At 41.0% G+C, this 19304-nt stretch overlaps 1 protein-coding gene across 16 annotated transcripts in view; it reads left to right on the plus strand.

The window, feature by feature from the left end:
* The window catches only part of RFX3 (regulatory factor X3), a 296723-nt gene that overhangs the window by 124082 nt on the left and 153337 nt on the right, over window positions 1-19304 (plus strand). For 14 of the 16 annotated variants that reach the window (XM_045468771.1, XM_045468776.1, XM_045468777.1 and 11 more), the window contains one exon: window positions 6519-6643. In XM_045468771.1, the coding sequence (XP_045324727.1) occupies window positions 6519-6643 (125 nt within the window). Of the gene's footprint in view, window positions 1-4312; window positions 4461-4702; window positions 4833-6518; window positions 6644-19304 lie in introns of those variants that run through there. The other 2 variants (XM_045468781.1, XM_045468780.1) reach the window with 2 other exon arrangements.

Consider the following 19304-nt stretch of genomic DNA (forward strand, 5'->3'; position numbering starts at 1 on the left):
TCAAAAAGTTAAACTGAGGAGTATTTACCTATGTATATAACCTTTCTAATATGCTCTGTTTTATATTATATTGTTTTTAAAAGTTGCTTAATATCCTTAGGGTTTTTTTTTAATAGAATTGAAATAAACGTAATGTTTTCACCGTCTACTCTAGAAGAGTCAGAAATGTATACATTTCATATTTAATTTTATGTTAAGGAAAGTAAGTAATGTCAACTCCCCCCCCCCACCCCCCCCCCCACTCCAATAGCACAGCTCTTTTCAGTCATCTAATTTTAATAGAGATTTGAATTGCTCTGGGCATTATGTATACTTTTATTTTTTTTCTCACATTTATTCAACAATGCTGATGCTTAATCAGAATATTAGTAATAAAAATTGCATGTCACAAAACATCAATTATGATTTGGGGTTTTTCTGTGTAAAGGCATACCAACGTTAAAGTTTTTGTTCTGTATTTTAAAAACAGTAATTCAAATTATGCCTTTTTTTTTTGTAAATTCCCATGCTCTTATGTTGAACCAGGTTTTCAAGTAAATAATTTATAGTTGAATGTCACATTGTAGATGTGATTTATTTTTATTACACCCATTAAGTGACTATTGTAATATTAACTTTGGTTAATTTGGTTCAATTAGGAATTAGAAGGAACATCTTTTGTTTTTCCATACTAAGGAAAAGGGAAGGAAATTCTCTGTCGCACTTGAAAATTAAATTACAAGTCTTTATTTTCTATACTGAATTGGAACCTGTTACATTCCTCAGTGTAAAACACACACACACACACACACACACACACACAAACAATATCGTCAGTGTAGTCGAGCCAAACTTTGCAGACTTTGCTTCTTTAGAAAGCAAATTATTTCAGGCTGAAAAACCCCAATAAAAGTTAGATGGATACTACCTATTTTTAAGCTATCCCAGTTAGATAGTTCTGTTTGAAAAGTAATTGATTAGGTCAGACTATTAAACCATTTAATTTGGCGTGTATATTGTGTGTGATAAAAGGAATCCAACTGTGAATTTGAGTGTATTAAATAATCTTCAGGAAGTTCCATAAAGAACGTTTGAACGCCTCGAAACTTGCAAATAACGCATGTTTGTTCCAAACACGTTTGCTTTGCCTGGGTTTTGCCCGTCAGGTTGAAGAAATGCTAATCTTGTCGCTTTCAGCAGCTGGGTTTTTGCAATATTCTTTTCCTTCTCCTAGGGGTTAATTAGCCTTCTTTCAAAATGTGGCCTATTTAGCTGTAGATTCGCATGATTCAGCCAGAGTTGGCTGTGCAAAACAGAACCGTTAACAGGCGGGTGTGTCCAACTGCTTAATTAGCCAGAATAAAAAGGTCCTTTGTCAAACAAGCATCGGTTGCTCCTGACACACCTGACTGCCACATTAGGCAAGGAAGATGAAACTGAAATCGCGCATGTCTCTCCTGCAAGAATATGCAACTCATTTACATATGGGCTGCGTCATGGACCAGCTGCAGGGGCTTATTTAGCTTATCAGAATGGATTAATGTGACTGCATTTGTGGCTGATAAACAAATATCACTTGAAAGGGGGCTGTGAAGGAACTAAACTAACCACATTACTCCCAAACATAAACAGAGCACAGAAACCACTGCTAGATGAATAGGAACACCTCCAATGTACACATAAACCTTATGTTGGGTCTAAAACAAAACCTCCAAATGAAGCCTGCTCAGACACTACCCTCCGTGATGATTCTTGCTTTGCTGAAATGTTGGAAAGCTACCAGAATACTCTGAATGCGTCGGTGGGTTTAAATGATCTGTTTAGCAAAATTTGGCAGGAGGGTTATACTCCTCGAACATGCTTTAACATTCTAATTGATCTGCTGTTAAGTCAGGTCTTCAGAATTAATCCGTTAAAATGCCTCTGGAAAAATACTTACTAGTTAGGTTTTATTATGGCCTCAGCAGAAAGAGAGAGAATACTTCCTCATTTCGATGTCGGAGAGAGAAGGGATGTCTGTCCGTTTTATTGGAAGTGTAGATGAAATACAGTGGGTTGAGAATCCCAAAGACTTTGCTGTTCAGATCAATAATAGTCTCTAGCTTTTCATTTGGAAGCCTTATCATCATGATATTGCAAAGTACTATCCAGAGTGACATCGAGGGCTTTGGAGTCCGATAAACCTAGGGTTGAATTCAGGCTCTTCCCCTTACTAGCTCTGTGGCTTTCAGCAAGTTATTGAGTACATTTGTGCCTCAGTTGCCTTATTTTTAAAGTGGAAATAAGAACGCTTCCATTATGGGAGTCCTAAGAGGATTAAATGAGAAGTATTTCAAGCAGTAAGCATAATGCATGGCACCTGGGAGATACTTGTTAGCCGAGAGACCTACTTATGGTCATGAGTTTTTGAGCCAGTCTCTGCCACGGATGTGACAGGCCCTCTCAAGCCATGAGGCTTTGGCAAAGAAAGCCTCTTCGTCAAAACCGAGGAAGACAATGCCATTAAAGGAGAATGAAGTTGTGTCTTTCAAGGAAAGATGGAGAAACTAAGTTCTTATCAGTTGGCATGACCCTTTATGATCCAAGAGCCGGTGAGACAGGATGGGGATCAGCCACTCAGGAGTAAACAGATGATGTTCTGGGGCAGCTGTTTGTTGTCTGGGATGGGACTTTATGTGCCGGTTTTGACGTGGCATATGTGTAGAGCCAGAGGCCGGATGGAAAGCTCGTCGTGACTTTCTAACCTGAGGTTATAAAGCCATCATTTTCTATCCATTTTTTTTCCCCAGTCTGTTCTGCAAAGGTTGCTCCTATAAAGTAGTTGGGACCTTTTCCTCCTTTCTCATTCTGAAAATCTCCCCAGTTTGTGTTATTTTCTTTTACTCTTCTCTATCTGTGCGATGTCTGCTCTGAAATTCAGGACTCCCCACTTGGTCTAGTCGTCTAGTGCGTGAACTTCAGTGGGAGGTCCAAACCCTCCTTTCCTACCTCCAGCTGCTTGACCTTGGTTAAGTGACTTAACGTCTGTGAGTCTCCCGTTGACTCGTCTGTAAAATGGGGAAAATATTAGTTCCAATCGTCTGGTCACGCATTTCTGTTGGTAAAGTGGTCAAACCTGGGTATTTCTGTTCTGTATAAAAGAAGTGAATGAGTTTAAATGTTATTAAGACGGTCTCAAACCCAAAAAATTATTCTCCATTTTCAATCTGGATTGGTAAGACTGAATTTCTGGTTACCGCAAAAAGTGTCATGAACTCAAATGCCGATAGAGGCCAGGCAAGTGAAGGAGTATTTCCATTTAAATAATTTGCCTATAAAACATACACTGTATGCTCACCTTTTCTAAATCTTCACATTTTTTTGTATCTGGAAATTTGTTTTTTACCACAGATTTCTGATATTTAAATATTGGCAATTAAGAATTTTAATTTGTAGTTACTCTGAACCAAAGCCTGTCTGTGGAGTCTAATATAATATAGTCTTGAGAAGCCAGTTTTCACATCTATGCCCGTTATCTTCTGATAAGCTTTCTCATGTGGTTTATGGAGAATTCTTAGGAATTGCCTTAAAAATATATTTAATTTTTAAAGAGATCTTTCTTTTTATTGTTGCATATGTTAGGTCTAAAATAGTCGATGTCAAGGTTGGGTCGTAGCCTAAAATGGGTGTGTAGGCTGGTCTGCATTACAGCGTATGGGCACACGAGAAAGCCTCGAGAAAATTCCCAGCCAGCACTGGGAGAAATAGGAGGGGGTTTTAGGTGAGTGACTACACTCTAAGAAACACCCACCTTTGGACATAATTGGTGACTCTGTTTTCTTCATTTGTATGCTAAACGGACCTAGGCCTCCACCTAGGTTGGCATTAGTTAGAGAGGCTAAGGAAACCTCACTAAAGACGTGGTAAGCAACATCTGGTTCCTTCCTCATTCTCTGGAGAAAGACACCCCCCCTCACTCACAGCCCTTCTGCTGTAGTACAAAAGGGATTGATGGCCTATAAGCATGTAGTGAATCAGAGGACGTTGACTTTCGCTTTCCTTTTTGGGAGGGCATTTTTTTCCCCCCTGTGTGATGCAATAAAGGAAGAGATACAGATAGGATTCCTCATGTGTATCCCTTCCCCAAATTTTGACGACCAAGGGTCCTCCAGTCATCTTACTTAGGCAAGAACTTTGTGTGGTGGATACTGTCATTCTCAATTTCAGGCGTATCCATGGTCTTAATGGTAGCCCAGAGAGATGTGTGGATGTGTGTGTGTGTGTGTGTGTGTGTGTGTGTGTGTGTGTGTGTGTGTGTTTTTGCTTGGAGATGAATGCTAGATTTTTTTTTTTTTTAAATGAGCCACCATTTGGAAGATTTCACATAAAAATCTGAACTTCCAGCTTTTTTCTCTGGGATAATTGGGAGACTTCCCACAAATTCTCAACGTCTTGGAGCTGAGCGTGAAGAGCCGACCCAAGTAAATGACGTGGTAGCCACAGTCTGTATCACTTTCCCTTTGTTGTTTAAGCTCCTACCCACCTTCCCTCTGTACACCCGAGGTCCCTCATCTGTAAATGGAGATTATAATCCTACCAGTCACACCTGGGTGTTACATGGATTAGTTTACTTATAAATTAACATGTAGAGCATTTGGAAGAGTCCTTAGCATAGGTTGAACGTGTAATCGGTGTTAGCTGTCATTGCTGTATCTGTTGCAGTGGTAAGGTTTATTGTGCCGCTTGAGGGCCTTGGCTAACAAAAGAGTAAGCAAATCACCTAAAGAGATGCCAATGTCAAGGTCTAGAAAAGAAAAATAAACATGGATTCAAAGCAAAAAGGCCTCGCCTCACATCTGTTCCTGTCCCCTTGAGTGAGTCTCTTAACCTCTCTGGGTTTCAGTGTCCTCGTTTATAAAATGAGAAGAGTAGATTAGATGTCTTCAGAGTCCATTTCTAAAATTGAATGAGATGATAGAAAAGGTTTGGGGGAAACATTGGAAGAGAGGGGACACGTTGACAAAAGATGGTAAGGGGCTTAATTTTCTTTCTTTTTTCTATTTAATTTTTTAAAATGTTTATTTATTTTTGAGAGGGAGACAGAGTGCAGGCAGGGCAGGGGCAGGGAGAGAGGGAGACAGAGAATCTGAAGCAGCTCCAGGTTCTGAGCTGTCAGCACAGAGCCCGATGTAGGGCTCGAACTCTCGAACCATGAGATCGTGACCTGAGCCGAAGTCGGACGCTTAACCAACTGAGCCACCCAGGGACCCCTGGGACTTAATTTTCTACTTGAAAGAACTGGATGCTCTTTTTGAATTTTCTTGGGGAAAATTAATGTTCACCCTGCTTTAAACCACAGATTTAAACTACAGTGCAGTATTTTTCTTAAATTACCAATTAAATATTGTTCCCCCAGCCCCCCAGGAAAGAATATTAGAATTCTGGTCCCTGCTCAGTAGCAGATCTATAAGTAGCAAAAGGGAATGTTGAGACCAGGAGGTCTTAGAAACCATACCTGTTACATTACACACTACAAAATTTAACCTGTGTAGCTAGATCAGGCACATACGAACTTTAAAAATGTGCCATGCTGAACTGTGAATGAAAGAAGCTAAAATTTCGTGTCTTGCTTACCAGCCTCATTTACATAATAGCGGTCCTCCCCATGTCCAAAATACTAAACGTTGTTGATGTTTGGCTATCTCTGGGTAAAATCAAGGTTGATTTTAGTACAGTATACCACAGTCAGAGCAAATTAGTGAGCTTGATCCTTTGGTTAAGTTTTGGATATACATTATTATTATTAATTTTTTACATCACTGCATAGTAAGTTTGAAAGTTGGAAAGGATGTTAGGAATAATGTATTCTGAATTGTACACCTTTGGGGGACATGCTAATGGCCTATAAAAGTGTCTGGAAAATAAAATTTTATGACGTACTTGCATCCAGCTAGGGTTTGTGTTCTGAAAATTGAGAATCTTAAAATAATTTTGGTCTACAGTTTAGAATATGGTTGAAACTTTTATTAACAGATGAGACCTAAGGAAGGTAGATTTCAATGAAGTTCAACTTTTATAGCCTCAAAATAAGAAGTGTAAATGGGGATTTTTTTTTTTTAATGTGAATTGGTAATTTTCTGTGTAGACTTAAAAAGTGAACAGAATGACTATAAAGCTGCCTGGAATATCATGGCAGTATGTTGGGGTAAGAAATACTCTGAGAGTTGAAAGTTACTCTAAGTATAGGTTTTTTTCCTCATGTTTATTTATTTTTGAGAGAGAAAGAGAGAGAGACAGACAGACAGAACATGAGTAGGGGAGGGACAGAGGGAGAGGGAGACACAGATTCTGAAGCAGGCTCCAGGCTCTGAGCGGTCAGCACAGAGCCCGACGCGGGGCTCGAACTCACGGCCCGCGAGATCGTGACTTGAGCCAAAGTCGGACCCTCATCCAACTGAGCCATCCAGGCGCCCCTAAGTAGAGGAATTTTAGAACAAATGTAATGTAGCTAATCATGCAAGGAGAGCACTTAAAACTTTCTTTCTGACACTGTATTTCAGAGACCATCATGCAGACATCAGAGACCGGGTCGGACACAGGTTCGACAGTGACTTTACAGACATCTGTGGCTAGTCAAGCAGCGGTACCTACCCAGGTGGTACAGCAGGTACCCGTACAACAACAGGTAAGGAGCTGCTGTTCGCAGAGAAATGCTGTGCCTCTCCTTGTGTTGACTCTCCCACGCAGCTGTGTCCAAAGGGGGTTTAGACTACACTTGCTAGTCCTGTGGGTGCTAAGATTGATTTGGTTCCGTTCTTAGGTTCATGCAGCAAATGTTTCTTGAGCCTTTCCTGGATGTGGCAGATTCTCTCCGTGGGGCTATCGGGATACAAAGGAAAGGAGCCCAACTGTGTAAATCCCTCTTCTGAAAGAGTCTCTCTCTTAACTCCTAAAGAGAACACTGCTTTCTGACTTGACCATCCTCCCTCTCTTCTCCCCTCTCTTGTTCTTTATCACAACACCCTATTTCTTTCTTACCGAAATATCAGCCATCACAATTTCATACAATTGGCTCCCAGTAAGTGGTACTTAATGGAGGGGTTGTGCGTACCTTACAGGCAAGGATTTCACCTTTGTGATGTTTTGGGAAAGGTCTGAGTATTACGGTGACTGAAAAAATAGTGTTGAATGAAAATTAAATGATCTTAAAGGTCTGGAGATCTGACTCATCCCACGTAAAGAATTGGGAATGAATTCATCATCACACGTTTACTACAGAGCTTATTCAAACCCAGGACACTCGGTCTGTTTCGGGAAGATACTGACGAGGTAAATGCTCTTCATGCCGGATAATAGTTCTGTCATGTGGATGGTGAACACCTTGGCCTGTCATTTCTTCCAAAGAGTAGTGAGAAATTAAATGAGAAAGATCGTATCAAGCATTCTCTTGAGACTTGAGATTTGCCTGTAATTTCTTAGTATCAAGGAGAAACTTTAGCAAATGTTGCTCTTACAATTACCAAAAAAGTAACTAGGGAAAGGGATGTATTTTCCTAAATGACAGACAGATTAAGGTAGAATTCTTTTCAGGAGGTAGAAGTGTGATGGCCAGGGAGAGTGCTGTCACCAAGAAGAAGCTTTTGAAAAATTTTCCTGGGTAGCTCAGTCGCTTCAGCGTGTGACCTTGGCTCACGTCATGATCTGGTGGTCTGTGAGTTTGAGCCCTGCATTAGGCTCTGTGCTGACAGCTCAGAGCCTGGAGCCTGCTTCAGATTCTGTGTCTCCCTCTCTCTGCCCTTCCCCCACTCACGCTCTGTCTCTTTCTTTCTCAAAAACAAATAAACATTAAAAAAGAAATTTAAAAAAAGAAAATGTTAAAAAAAAATTTTTTCCTCTATGTTCCTTTTTTATTTTTTTGAAATATCTATTTATTATTGAAAGAGATAGAGAGAGTTGAGGGGTGGAGGGGTAGAGAGACAGAGACACAGAATCTGAAAGCAGGCTCCAGGCTCTGAGCTGTCAGCACAGAGCCCAACATGGGGCTTGAACCCACGAACCATGAGATCATGACCCGAGCCGAGTTGGACGCCCAACCAACTGAGCCATCCGGGCACCCCATCTGAATGTTCCTTTTTATAACATCATGTTGTATTTCCTGATTTATGGTATCTTTTTTTTTTCTCTGAAATTATTAACTTTTTAAAACTTGTTGGAAGTTTTTCCTTTAGAATCCGTTTCCTTCACACTACTTTGTTTTTTGTTTTGTGAGTTGTTTTTTTTTTTTTTTATCTTTTATTTTTGAGGCTTTTCTCAGATGTCTGCTAATCTTTGGGTGTTTATCCATATTTAAAAGCATGAGGGTAAACAGCTGATTTGAATGCATGAGTGGGTCTTGTTAACTTCAATACAGGGTCATTTGGGTTTTTTAACTGGGGACCGTCTGATGTTCTTTGTTTTTCCTCTTGGGTTGTCATTTTTTTTTTTTTTTTCTTTTCGGGTTGTCATATTTTTAAAGAAGACTTCTCCAGCTTCCTCCCTGGAGCATAAACTTGGCTTCCTGAGAGCTGAGTAGGGGACGAGAGTTGGGTATTTCTTGCCCCGATTCACTTAATCCTTCTTTTTTTCACATGGGATCACCCGAGGTTGGTCTTCCTTAGTGTAGAGATTAGGCCAAAGAATAAATCTCTGAACTTTCACCAAAGTTAGGAAAGGCAGTCACCCACCTACCTCACTGCTTGCAGTTCGTGGAGGGCCTCTGATTGGTGCTTAAGTAGAATCACTTTTTATATGAAATACCTACCTTACAAAACAAACGTTGCGGAGTTCCTGGGTGGCTCAGTCAGTTAAGCGTCCGTCTCGGTTTCAGCTCAGGTCACGATCTTCGGGCTCGTGAGATCGATCCCCGTGTCGGGCCCCGCGCTGACATTGCAGAGCCTGCTTGGGATTCTCTCTCTCCCTCTCTGTGTGTCCCCTCACCTGCTCTCTCTCTCTCTCTCTCTCTTTTTCTCTCTCTCTCAAAATAAAGAAACTTAAAAAAAAAATTGCTACCAGAAATGGAAAATCAGTATCACCAGCCGTAAATAGAAGATCATATGTACGCACACATTAATTTGTCCGTGTCCTCGTAGAAAATAATGTCATGTACACGTGGACCACACTTCGGAAAACATTGTGCTAGGCCATATGGCTCATTTTTAGCAGGCATATTTTTCGGTGCCTCAAGTTAGCTCTTTCCTCTAGGACGTTCCAGGCAGGTGATCCTTTACACCCCCTTACGCCAAGCAAAGAAGGTGAGAACTCTTTGTTTTCTTTTTGTCAACAAAGTGTTTTATTTCACATAGTGGGTTAGTGTGATACTTGCCCAGAGTTACCTGTGATGTAGTCCTTCCAGGCTTATTTGGAAGGAATTTTTTCTTCTCTGTCATTTTTTTCTTTTCTTTTTTTTTCTTCCCTTTTTTTTTTTTGAAACTAGAAAAGTGTCACATTTTTAAAAAGATTTCTTAATGTTTATTTTTGAGAAAGAGAGAGAGAGAGAGCACGAGCAGGGGAGGGACAGAGGAGAGAGGGAGACACAGAATCCAAAGCAGGCTCCAGGCTCTGAGCTGTCAGCACAGAGTCCAAAGTGGGGCCAGAACTCACAAACCACGAGATCGTGACCTGAGCCGAAGTCGGACACTTAACCATCTGAGCCACGCAGGCACCCCTGGAAAAGTGTCACGTTTGACACTCCCTAGTGCATTCTAACGGTGTCCCTGTGGATATATTTTCTATAACTGATAAGATCACTGCTGCAGTAATTTCCTGCTGCTCTTAACTTGTGTGTAACCTTTGTATTGTTAATGTGCTGATGTCATTCTTGAGTTTTCAAACCGTGGTGGGGCACCTTTAAAAGCTTCTCGCCTTTGTCACCGACCCATGCCGGATATCGAAATTATAGCATTGATGCCAAAAGTAGTTACTTCTATTGCTTCAACTTGATTTATTTATTTATTTGAGAGAAAGAGTGCGTGAGCAGGGGAGGGTCAGAGGGAGTGGGAGAGAGACTCTTAAGCAGGCTCCATGCTGAGAGTAGAGCCCAACTCAGAGCTTGATCCTATGACCCTGGGATCATGACCTGAGTCAAAATCAAAAGTTGGATGCTCAACTGACTGAGCCATCCAGGGTGCTCCACATTGATTGAACTTTCATTGTGTCTTTGCTTTGGTCACTTTGATGTGAAGACAAGGTGTCTAGCTCAAAATTTTTTAAGGTTGAGGCATGTGATACTATATTTTTTAGAAAGTTGAGAGACCAGACAATTTTAAGATCTAATATATATAGTTCTGTTTCTTCAAAGCACCAAGGTTTTAATCTCACTGTGTAATAAGTACCAAGTAAAATGTTGATTCTAAAATTATTTCTGTGGTTTTTCATTTATTCTGTATGATCTCAAGAATCAACTTTCCACCTTTCCTTAGACAGTCTGGTTCAGGAATAGAGAACTCTGAGCAATGACTGCACGGTCTTGTTATATAATACTTTGTCAAATTTCCTGTCTTTTATAATTTTTCATCATTTCACAAAACACCATAGAGTCTCAAGCTTCCAAATAAGGACGTTGTTGCCCAATTCAATAGAATCTCTAAAAATATTCAAATTCACTATCTCGATTAGTTACTAAACTTTTGATATTACTCATCCTATCATCTCTATAAAAAGACTTCTTAGACTGTATAGACCATGGCTAGAAATGAGTTGTTCCCCCCTGCCTTCCCCTGCCTTGAGTGATTTGTTACAGTTTCTTGTAGGTTATTCTTCCATTTGGCCGATAGATGCCTAAATCTGAGAGGTCTTTGACCCTACTTGCTCTAGAACTGAATGATAAATGCAGGAGAGGGAAGAAGGAAAATGTCCTCCACCCTTCGGTTCTCTCTCACAGCCAGCCAGTTGAGATGCTTTTCAAAGCAGAACCTAGACAGAAGTCCGAGCATACACTCCTTGTTTTCATTTTGGGCTTCGGGTATTCCATAATGGCGCCGACACAGAAGAGAATTCCTAATCCACCCTGAACCAGGGCCCCGGGACTTTTTCTCCCTTTCATGTTTCCCAGTGTTAACCGCCCCTCCCACTAGAGTTCTTACTCTGCCTACGGTCTCTGCCCATCTTCCTCTTTCCTTAGAAGAAAGCCCACATGTTTTCTGTCAAAGTGGATCCGAGTGTTGCCCCTGTACCGCTTCTTGTAAACATAACATCCCAGGCTCAGCGGAGCCCTGGGGTCCAGGGGCTTCTGTTTGAATTCAGAGAAAAAACTCTTGTGTCACATTAGCTGTCAACATTGTTTAAGTTCTTGTATTATTCAGAGATTGCTGTCTTTACTGTTTCCTGCCCAGGGACTCTGTTTCTTTCTAGCGGGTCTTTGGGACATTGAAACCTTTTTTTATGTGATGGAGGAAAACTCCTTTCAAGATCATGTTCAGGTAAGAATCTCTGTCTTTATATAAGTCATCTCTCTGGGCAGTGACTCTTCTCTATAATTTGAGTTACCAGAATGAATAGAATAGCCATGTTCTGGGAGTATTGTTTCTTTTGGAGCCATATTGTTTCTTTTTGGTGAGTATCCATCTGTCACATATTTAGCATGGCCACATAAGTTGTGGTACATCCTGGCAAGTGAGCATTTCCTCCCTGTGGTCAAAGGGATAAATGACATTTTGTTTGAGACACAAGCTTCAGTCAGGATTGCCAGTTAGTTAGGTTTCTAGGCGAGGGGCAGTCTTCAAGAAGGGTAGATTTTAAATGAATCCCGGTAGATCTGTTTATTACGGGTATCTTTAAAACGAAGCCTCAAATTTTAGCACGCAGATTTTAGGAAAGGAATTTTGATACGAATACTCCTGAGATCCTCACATGAGACCACACCTTCAACAAGGGGTCATTTTTATGCTCACTCGTGTTTGCCGTGTTCCCTCCGTGTAGTATATATATCGTCACAACCCGAGAAACTTTGGTTAGCAGCATGCCCGTGAGAAAGTTCTTGTGATGGAAGCAATGAACAGTGATTAAGGGGAACAAAAGGTTGTCCGTAGCATATTAAATCTATAACACAATATTGTATTGGCTCAGAATCTGGTCAGTAATATCTCGAATGGCTCCCTTTGCTAGTTTGGAGAGCTAAGCCTGAGGTAGTGCCCTCGATCAGTCCTGTCTTTTTCTTTTCTGTTCAGGGTCAAGAGAGAGTTGCTTTCTGTGCATTCTAGCTTTGATGGACAGAAATAGAATTCTTTTCATTTGAGACCTTTATCTCATCTAATCAGTAGAAACAAAGACATTTTTCGTTGGTTTGCTCTGTTTTGGGATTTGATTCCCATTGGCTTGGTTACCTAAGGGGACAGTGTTCTCCTAATTAAGACTGTGACAGACATCCTAAAAGATGGGGTTACGTTTTAAAATGAATTCCAGTTGAATGTCTTTTTGTAGGAAAACAAAAGACAGTGATTTTATCTCTTGAAGAGTATATTTATTTTATTTTTCAGAGCCAGAACTGCTTATTTTTAGGATCTAATATAAAAAGGTGTTTCAAGGGAACGTGCTGATTTACAATTGAAATAAATTTCATTGTGCCAATCGAATATGAAGGCCTTTTAGTTGAACATCTCTGCTGAGTACTATTTAAATAGTGGAGTAATCATATGCAATGGTTCTCTGTTAAGTGACTTTAAACATACTTTCTCGTCTGGAGTTCGATCATTATGATCAGTTTAGGATATTGTAGTTTCAGTGGAATATGCCAGGCACTGTGTTAAACGTGCCTCATTTCTTCACTCATTTCTTCAGCTGAGATAAGACACTTAGCATGAGTTAGAATCAGCAGATCAGCTTCAAATAATGTTAAAAATGATTGGCATATGATTTTCAGCTGGAGGAAGTGACACATGAAGGCAAAACACCTCTCCCCTTTGGTTCTATCTCCGGATCTTGTCTCGAGGTCTTGGTTGTATCTGTCTCTAATTCCATGGCAGCTTAGGATCCAATAGTTACAGCCACATCATCTGTAGTGAGTAGAAGCCATGTTGTTGAGTCCATACTTGACTTCCATGCCTGCTTCCATGGCCACTGGGTTCATCGGCCCTTACGGCAACGACTGGAATGGTCGAGAAAAGAGATTTACTGGCATCCACATGAGGTGTCTCAGAGGTGATTTGACATGGTACCTGACTGTAGGAAGCTAACTTTTTTTTTTTTTTAATTTTATTTTTTTCAACGTTTATTTATTTTTGGGACAGAGAGAGACAGAGCATGAACAGGGGAGGGGCAGAGAGAGAGGGAGACACTGAATCGGAAACAGGCTCCAGGCTCTGAGCCATCAGCCCAGAGCCCGATGCGGGGCTCGAACTCCCGGACCGCGAGATCGTGACCTGGCTGAAGTCGGACGCTTAACCGACTGCGCCACCCAGGCGCCCCAGGAAGCTAACTTTTGAGGGAGACAGCTGTTGTTACAAAATTGGATACTGATCGCCTCAGGGGGAAACAGTGGAGATTGTTCTTGGGAGTAAAGATCAGTAATATCTTCACCATGGATGGGACCTTTGAGCCATGTGCTGGAGGAAAAGTTGGAGGGCGTAAGAAAAACAAACCGGAGGAGAGCGTTTCCGGTAGAGTCAGGCATGGAAGAGCCCAAGGGAAATCGGGGAGTCTGACGGGTTGGTGACAGAGCTAGGAAGTGAGGAATGTGGGAGTGTGTTTCCCAAGAACTTCTTGCGGGAGGTTGAGTCAGATGACGTATTTGTGGTGTTTTTACATGTGCTCCCTCCCCAGTGTTTTCGTTCTTTTCCCTCTTCCGTTGACGTATTTCATTCTCTGTTTCCCCACTGCCAGTTTTCTCGACAATCTGTACGTGTCTAGTACATTTCCCTTTTGTCCAACCACTTCTTAATCCTGTGAAATTTGGATGCTACTCATGCAACTGTGGATACTGTGCACTTTTGATGGAGCCAAACCTAACAATATTCTCTAGGATTTTTCTGGATTTTTCCTTGACACTTGAAAACTGTTGACTATCCTCATCTCTCTTATTCTGTGGCTTTTGGGCTTCCCGTTTTATTTCTTGAGGGCTACTTCGTCCAGGAAGAAGCAGGTTTTATAGAGGTGAAGAGACTGAGATTCAGAGTTAGAAGTTGTGGGTTCAAATCCTGTTGCTGGCTCTTTCTAGTTATATGATCTTGGGCAAATTATTAACCTTACCTGAGACTTAATTTCCTCATGTAAAAGAGGGATAATAATATCTGGCGTATACTTGGCCGCAAATATTAAATAATCTATTTCTTAAATCATGTAAGGTAGTACCTGGTATATAATAAGCCTCCAGTAAGAAAATGTTTTTTTCCTGTTGGTCTTTTCCTTGTTATTAGTAGTATTGTCTGATTCCTCTAATTTGGAGGGTTTTTTGACCCCCTTTACCATAAGGTTTGGCCTTGGGTCTTCCCTTTTGCCCTCACTCTCAAGTAACTCTTCCTCTGCAGCTATTTTAGTCTTAAAACCAGTTGCTTTCATTTTCTCTACTAAGCATAAACCTGTGGTCCTTCTGTGTATTGCTCTGGCTTGCGAGTTAGGGAGGCACAGGCTCTAGATCAGAATGGGCGCCAACTTGGTCTGACCTGCAGGGGCAGCATTGGCATTCTCTCTCCTGGATCGGAACCCAGTGCGGTCACCGGAGTGATTAGAGAAAACGCCAGAGGATTTCTCAGTCAATATCCAGAATACCTGCAGAATTTTATTCACTTCATGAAATATAATTTTGGATCACGTGTGGGGTTGAGGTAGGATATAAGAGTTTGGGAAATGAAGGCAAGATATTATATTAATATCTTAGCCAGACTGATTGGAATTTGGGCTTCCAGTTAGAAGAGACTTGAATTATTCATTTAGTGCAACTATCCCAAAAGACCTTCCAGTATTGAATTGTGGAAAATTTTCTTCTTCAATAATCCTCTTAGTTGTATAGACTTATTTTAGGTGATTCCATAATTTTGGAATTAGAGGTATGTAATATTTCCTATGAAAATCTAATTTGCTTATCAAACCATCAATTTCAACACCAGGACTTTTTTGTTGTTGTTGTTGTTGCTTGGAAAATCCAATGTGTCCTATAAAATTGTTTCACAGGAGTAGAAAGTAGAAAAGTTTAAGATAACTAGCACCTCAGTTTACGTATACTTTGAATAAGGTGACACAAAATTTAAACAGAGCACTCTGGCCCTCTTTGTGAAAGCAAATCAGAGGAATTCTTTATCTGTACTAAAGATGCATTTCTAGTATAATAGATCTCAATACAACTCAGCCTGTTCGTTGTCAGTATCTGAAAGAAAGAGAAATTTTAAGGTCCAAATAAAAATTATTTATAGTCTGAGCTAGTCAAGGAAGCCTTTCCAGAGGAAGTGACTTTTAAGCTAAGATTAAAGAGTAGAAGTAACCAGTGAGGGAATGAAAGTGTTTTCTGTGGGGTCAAAATGGCTGGAGGAGAGAGGGGAACGAAGGGTGAACGATGAGATGGGGTCTTAGGTGACTCCTGGTCTGACAATATAAGCTACTGGAGTTTTCAGTAATAACTCATTTTGAAGTTGACCACCGTTCAACTTTGTCAGAAATCCAGTGGAAACAGGGAATCAAATAGTAGTAGCTGCCATGGGGCGCCTGGGTGGTTCAGTTGGTTGAGCATCCGACTTCCACTCGGGTCATGATCTCATAGTTCGTGAGTTCAAACCCCCACGTTGGGCTTTGCACTGACATCGTGGAGCCTGCTTCGGATTCTCTGTCTCCCTCACTCTCTGCCCCTTCCCTGCTCTTTCTGTCTTTGAAAAATAAACAGACATTAAAAGTAATAAAAATAATAGTAACTGCCATTTACTGAGCACCTGTTGTCTGCCATTCCCTGTGTCTGGTGATCAGTCCGTCATTTCTAAAACTTGTCACAACCATGTCCACTTCGGGTTTTCTTGCCCCTGATAGCAGTTCCCGAGATGCTCTTGTGGAAGCTGTCAGGATACTGGAACACAGTAGGTGAGTCATCTGCTCTCCCGGACACTTTTACAACCAGGTGAATTGCTCATCACAATTCTTTCGTCTCACCACCTGTACTAAAGCAGCACGTCGGAAGGTCAATTCTATGGAACACTTAACGCCCATCTTTTCTGTCCACGAGAAGTGATCGTTTTGCCCTTTCCCCCAGGGCTGATTTTAGAAATAGACACACATGGGATGCCCCTTTCTTTTCTTTAAAAATTTGTGTTGACGTCAGTCAAGGCCAGGTGTGCGGAGACTCCCGTGCTTTGTTTTCCTCGCACACAGCCCTCGCGAACTGATAGACTTCCCTAAAGCAGATCAGAGCTACCCTCTTTGTCCCGGCTGCCTCGCTGCTCAGTGCGACGCTCTAAACCTGGTGTTTAAAACTAATCTACCTTCCTTCAGTCAGGATCTTTTTAGCCGAGAGTCATAGCCAAGGGGTCTGACTGCACAGCCCGAGCACCTAAGCGTACTCAGAGATAAAGCACTCAGATGAGCTCTGTCAAGATCAGCTGTTAAATGGTCTAAGCTCACTGACATACCAGTGCTAAACACTGCGGTCCCACGGCAAGGAACCTAATATACTTTATGTCAAGAAGGATTGGTTTTAGCTTTGTGAATCACAATGCAGTTTTGAGAAATCCCGCAGGCAAAGCGAGTGAGAGCGACTGAGGTATAAGGAGCTATTCGAGCAAAATAACTAACAAGGAAAAAAAAAAATTACAAACCTTGAACTTCCTAAAGCCCTTTCTAAACTCAGATCGTAAGGATGAGCATCAGTAAATTTAGGACCTTGGGGGAAAAAGAGAAGGAAAAAATGATAAAAATCAATGTAGTAAAAATGTTATTATTCAGATAATCTGGGGAGAGGAGAGCTGGGAATATTGTGTATAATTCTTGCAACTCTTCCAGAAGTCTGAAATCCTATCAAAAGAAAAAGCGTTTAAAGATCAATACCAATCGAAGTTTGTTAAGTTTGAGCTCCTAGTAAGGAAAGGAAAAACATCTAGAGGAAAATCGGTTTTGAGATTTTTTTTTTTTTAATTTTTTTTTTTCAACGTTTATTTATTTTTGGGACAGTGAGAGACAGAGCATGAACAGGGGAGGGGCAGAGAGAGGGAGACACAGAATCGGAAACAGGCTCCAGGCTCTGAGCCATCAGTCCAGAGCCCGACGCGGGGCTCGAACTCCCGGACCGCGAGATCGTGACCTGGCTGAAGTCGGACGCTTAACCGACTGCGCCACCCAGGCGCCCCCGGTTTTGAGATTTTTATTGCACTCTCTCCACATTCCTCATCAACTCTCCAGTTTTGAGAAGTACTATAAAGAAAATTCATACGTACGTACATACATACATATGCAAGCAAGCCAGATTGATCAACACATAAAGCAAAAGATCAATTAAAAACTGGTGATATTTTTAAGACTCTTAGGAACACAAATGTGTATAATGAGTTGGTGGTACAGTTGAGGACTGCCTAAAATTCTGGTTGCTAGAAAATGCAAACTAAATTACTCTCCAGAAAAAAGACAAAAAAAAAAAAAAAAAAGCATTAGAAGTTAGAAATTAGGTCTTAAACTCAACAAAGATGACTGGCCTGTTTGTGGCTTTGATTTTTGTCGTAATTAGTACCAGTGTATATCCCAAGTGTAGAAAGGCCCAGACAACCATTTCCCATCTCAGCTCTGAGGAAAACCGGGCTCATCAAATCATTCGATTAGCAAGCTTTTAAAAAGTCATCCAACTTCATATTATGATCGACATTAACTATTGAATGGGGAAGCAGGTAGATTAAGTTTTTTAATTTATTTATTTTGAGAGAGAGTGAGAGAGAGAACAGGGGAGGGGCAGAGAGAGAGGGAGAGAGAGAATCCCAAGCAGGCCTCACACTGTCAGCGCAGAGCCCGATATGGGGCTCAAACACACGAACTGTGAGATCCTGACCTGAGCCCAAACCAAGAGTCAGATGCTTAACCAGCTGAGCCACTCAGGCATCCCTATGATCCTGATTTTTAAAGGTTGCTTTCAGGGGTTATCTTTTATTTCTATAAGGTATCATTTTAATGGGTGACAAAAAAGATAGGCCTCAAAACTGAAAATAGAAATATACAGGACTTTTATTTCTGGTTTGTGAGTTGGTCAAGCTGTTTCTCATAAATCTATATCACTATCCAAAGCCATGATTTTTTTTTTTCTTTCTCCCTTTACTACTTGGTGTTTCTGGTGTATTAAGTCTTGGTAGCTTGGGATTCTCTTAAATCTGTGCTTTCTTATTATTAGCCATTTTAGCTTTTTAAAAGTACTAGGATTAAAGAAGAAAAGTGAAATAAAAATAAATAAGAAAAGATAGCACTTGAAATAGAAGAAGAAAGGTAGGGGCGCCTGGGTGGCGCAGTCGGTGAAGCATCCGACTTCAGCCAGGTCATGATCTCGCAGTCGTGAGTTCGAGCCCCGCGTCGGGCTCTGGGCTGATGGCTCAGAGCCTGGAGCCTGTTTCCGATTCTGTGTCTCCCTCTCTCTCTGCCCCTCCCCCGTTCATGCTCTGTCTCTCTCTGTCCCAAAAATAAATAAACGTTGAAAAAAAAAAATTAAAAAAAAAGAAGAAGAAAGGTAATTCTTTTTTTTTTTTTTTTTAATGTTTATTTCTGAGAGGGAGAATGAGTGACAGAGAGTAAGAGTAGGGGCGGGGCAGAGAGAGGGAGACAGAGAATCCCATACAGGCTCTGTGCCGTCAGTGCAAAGCCCAGCATGGGGTTCGAACCCACAAATCCTGAGATCATAACCTGAGCTGAAATCAAGACTTGGATGCTTAACCGACTGAGCCACACAGTGTCCCAGAAGAAAGGTAATTCTTAAATGAAAATGCTTATTAATAACATTAGGTTCAAAAGGCACTGTGTCCCATTTGTGGATCTCAGGCTAACTTTGCATGTCATCACTAGCAGAATTAAACCATAGTATACGTGGACATGAGTTGTTTTTGTTTTGTAAGTGAAAGCGTATCTGTAGGTTGAAATAATAGGGCAAACTTATTTCTGAAGTTTTTGGAAAGTGATACTAATTTTACTTTGAATGAACCTAAGCTTTCATTCCCAGTGGTAATAATTTTTCTGAGTGTCTTATGAAACTGACCAGACCATTGATTACAGTCCCATTTATGACCCCTGATAACATACTCTGTGCAAACAAAGCCTTTTTACCAATGATTTTTCCTTTGTGTCATTGTGCTTGTTTTCGAGGCTTTGCCTTAACACTGAGGTTCACGAATGTGTCTGTTGCCTGTGGTTCATTGATCTGGTAGATGGGG

Source organism: Leopardus geoffroyi, chromosome D4 (genome assembly GCF_018350155.1).
Source record: "Leopardus geoffroyi isolate Oge1 chromosome D4, O.geoffroyi_Oge1_pat1.0, whole genome shotgun sequence".
Taxonomy (NCBI): Eukaryota; Metazoa; Chordata; class Mammalia; order Carnivora; family Felidae; genus Leopardus; species Leopardus geoffroyi.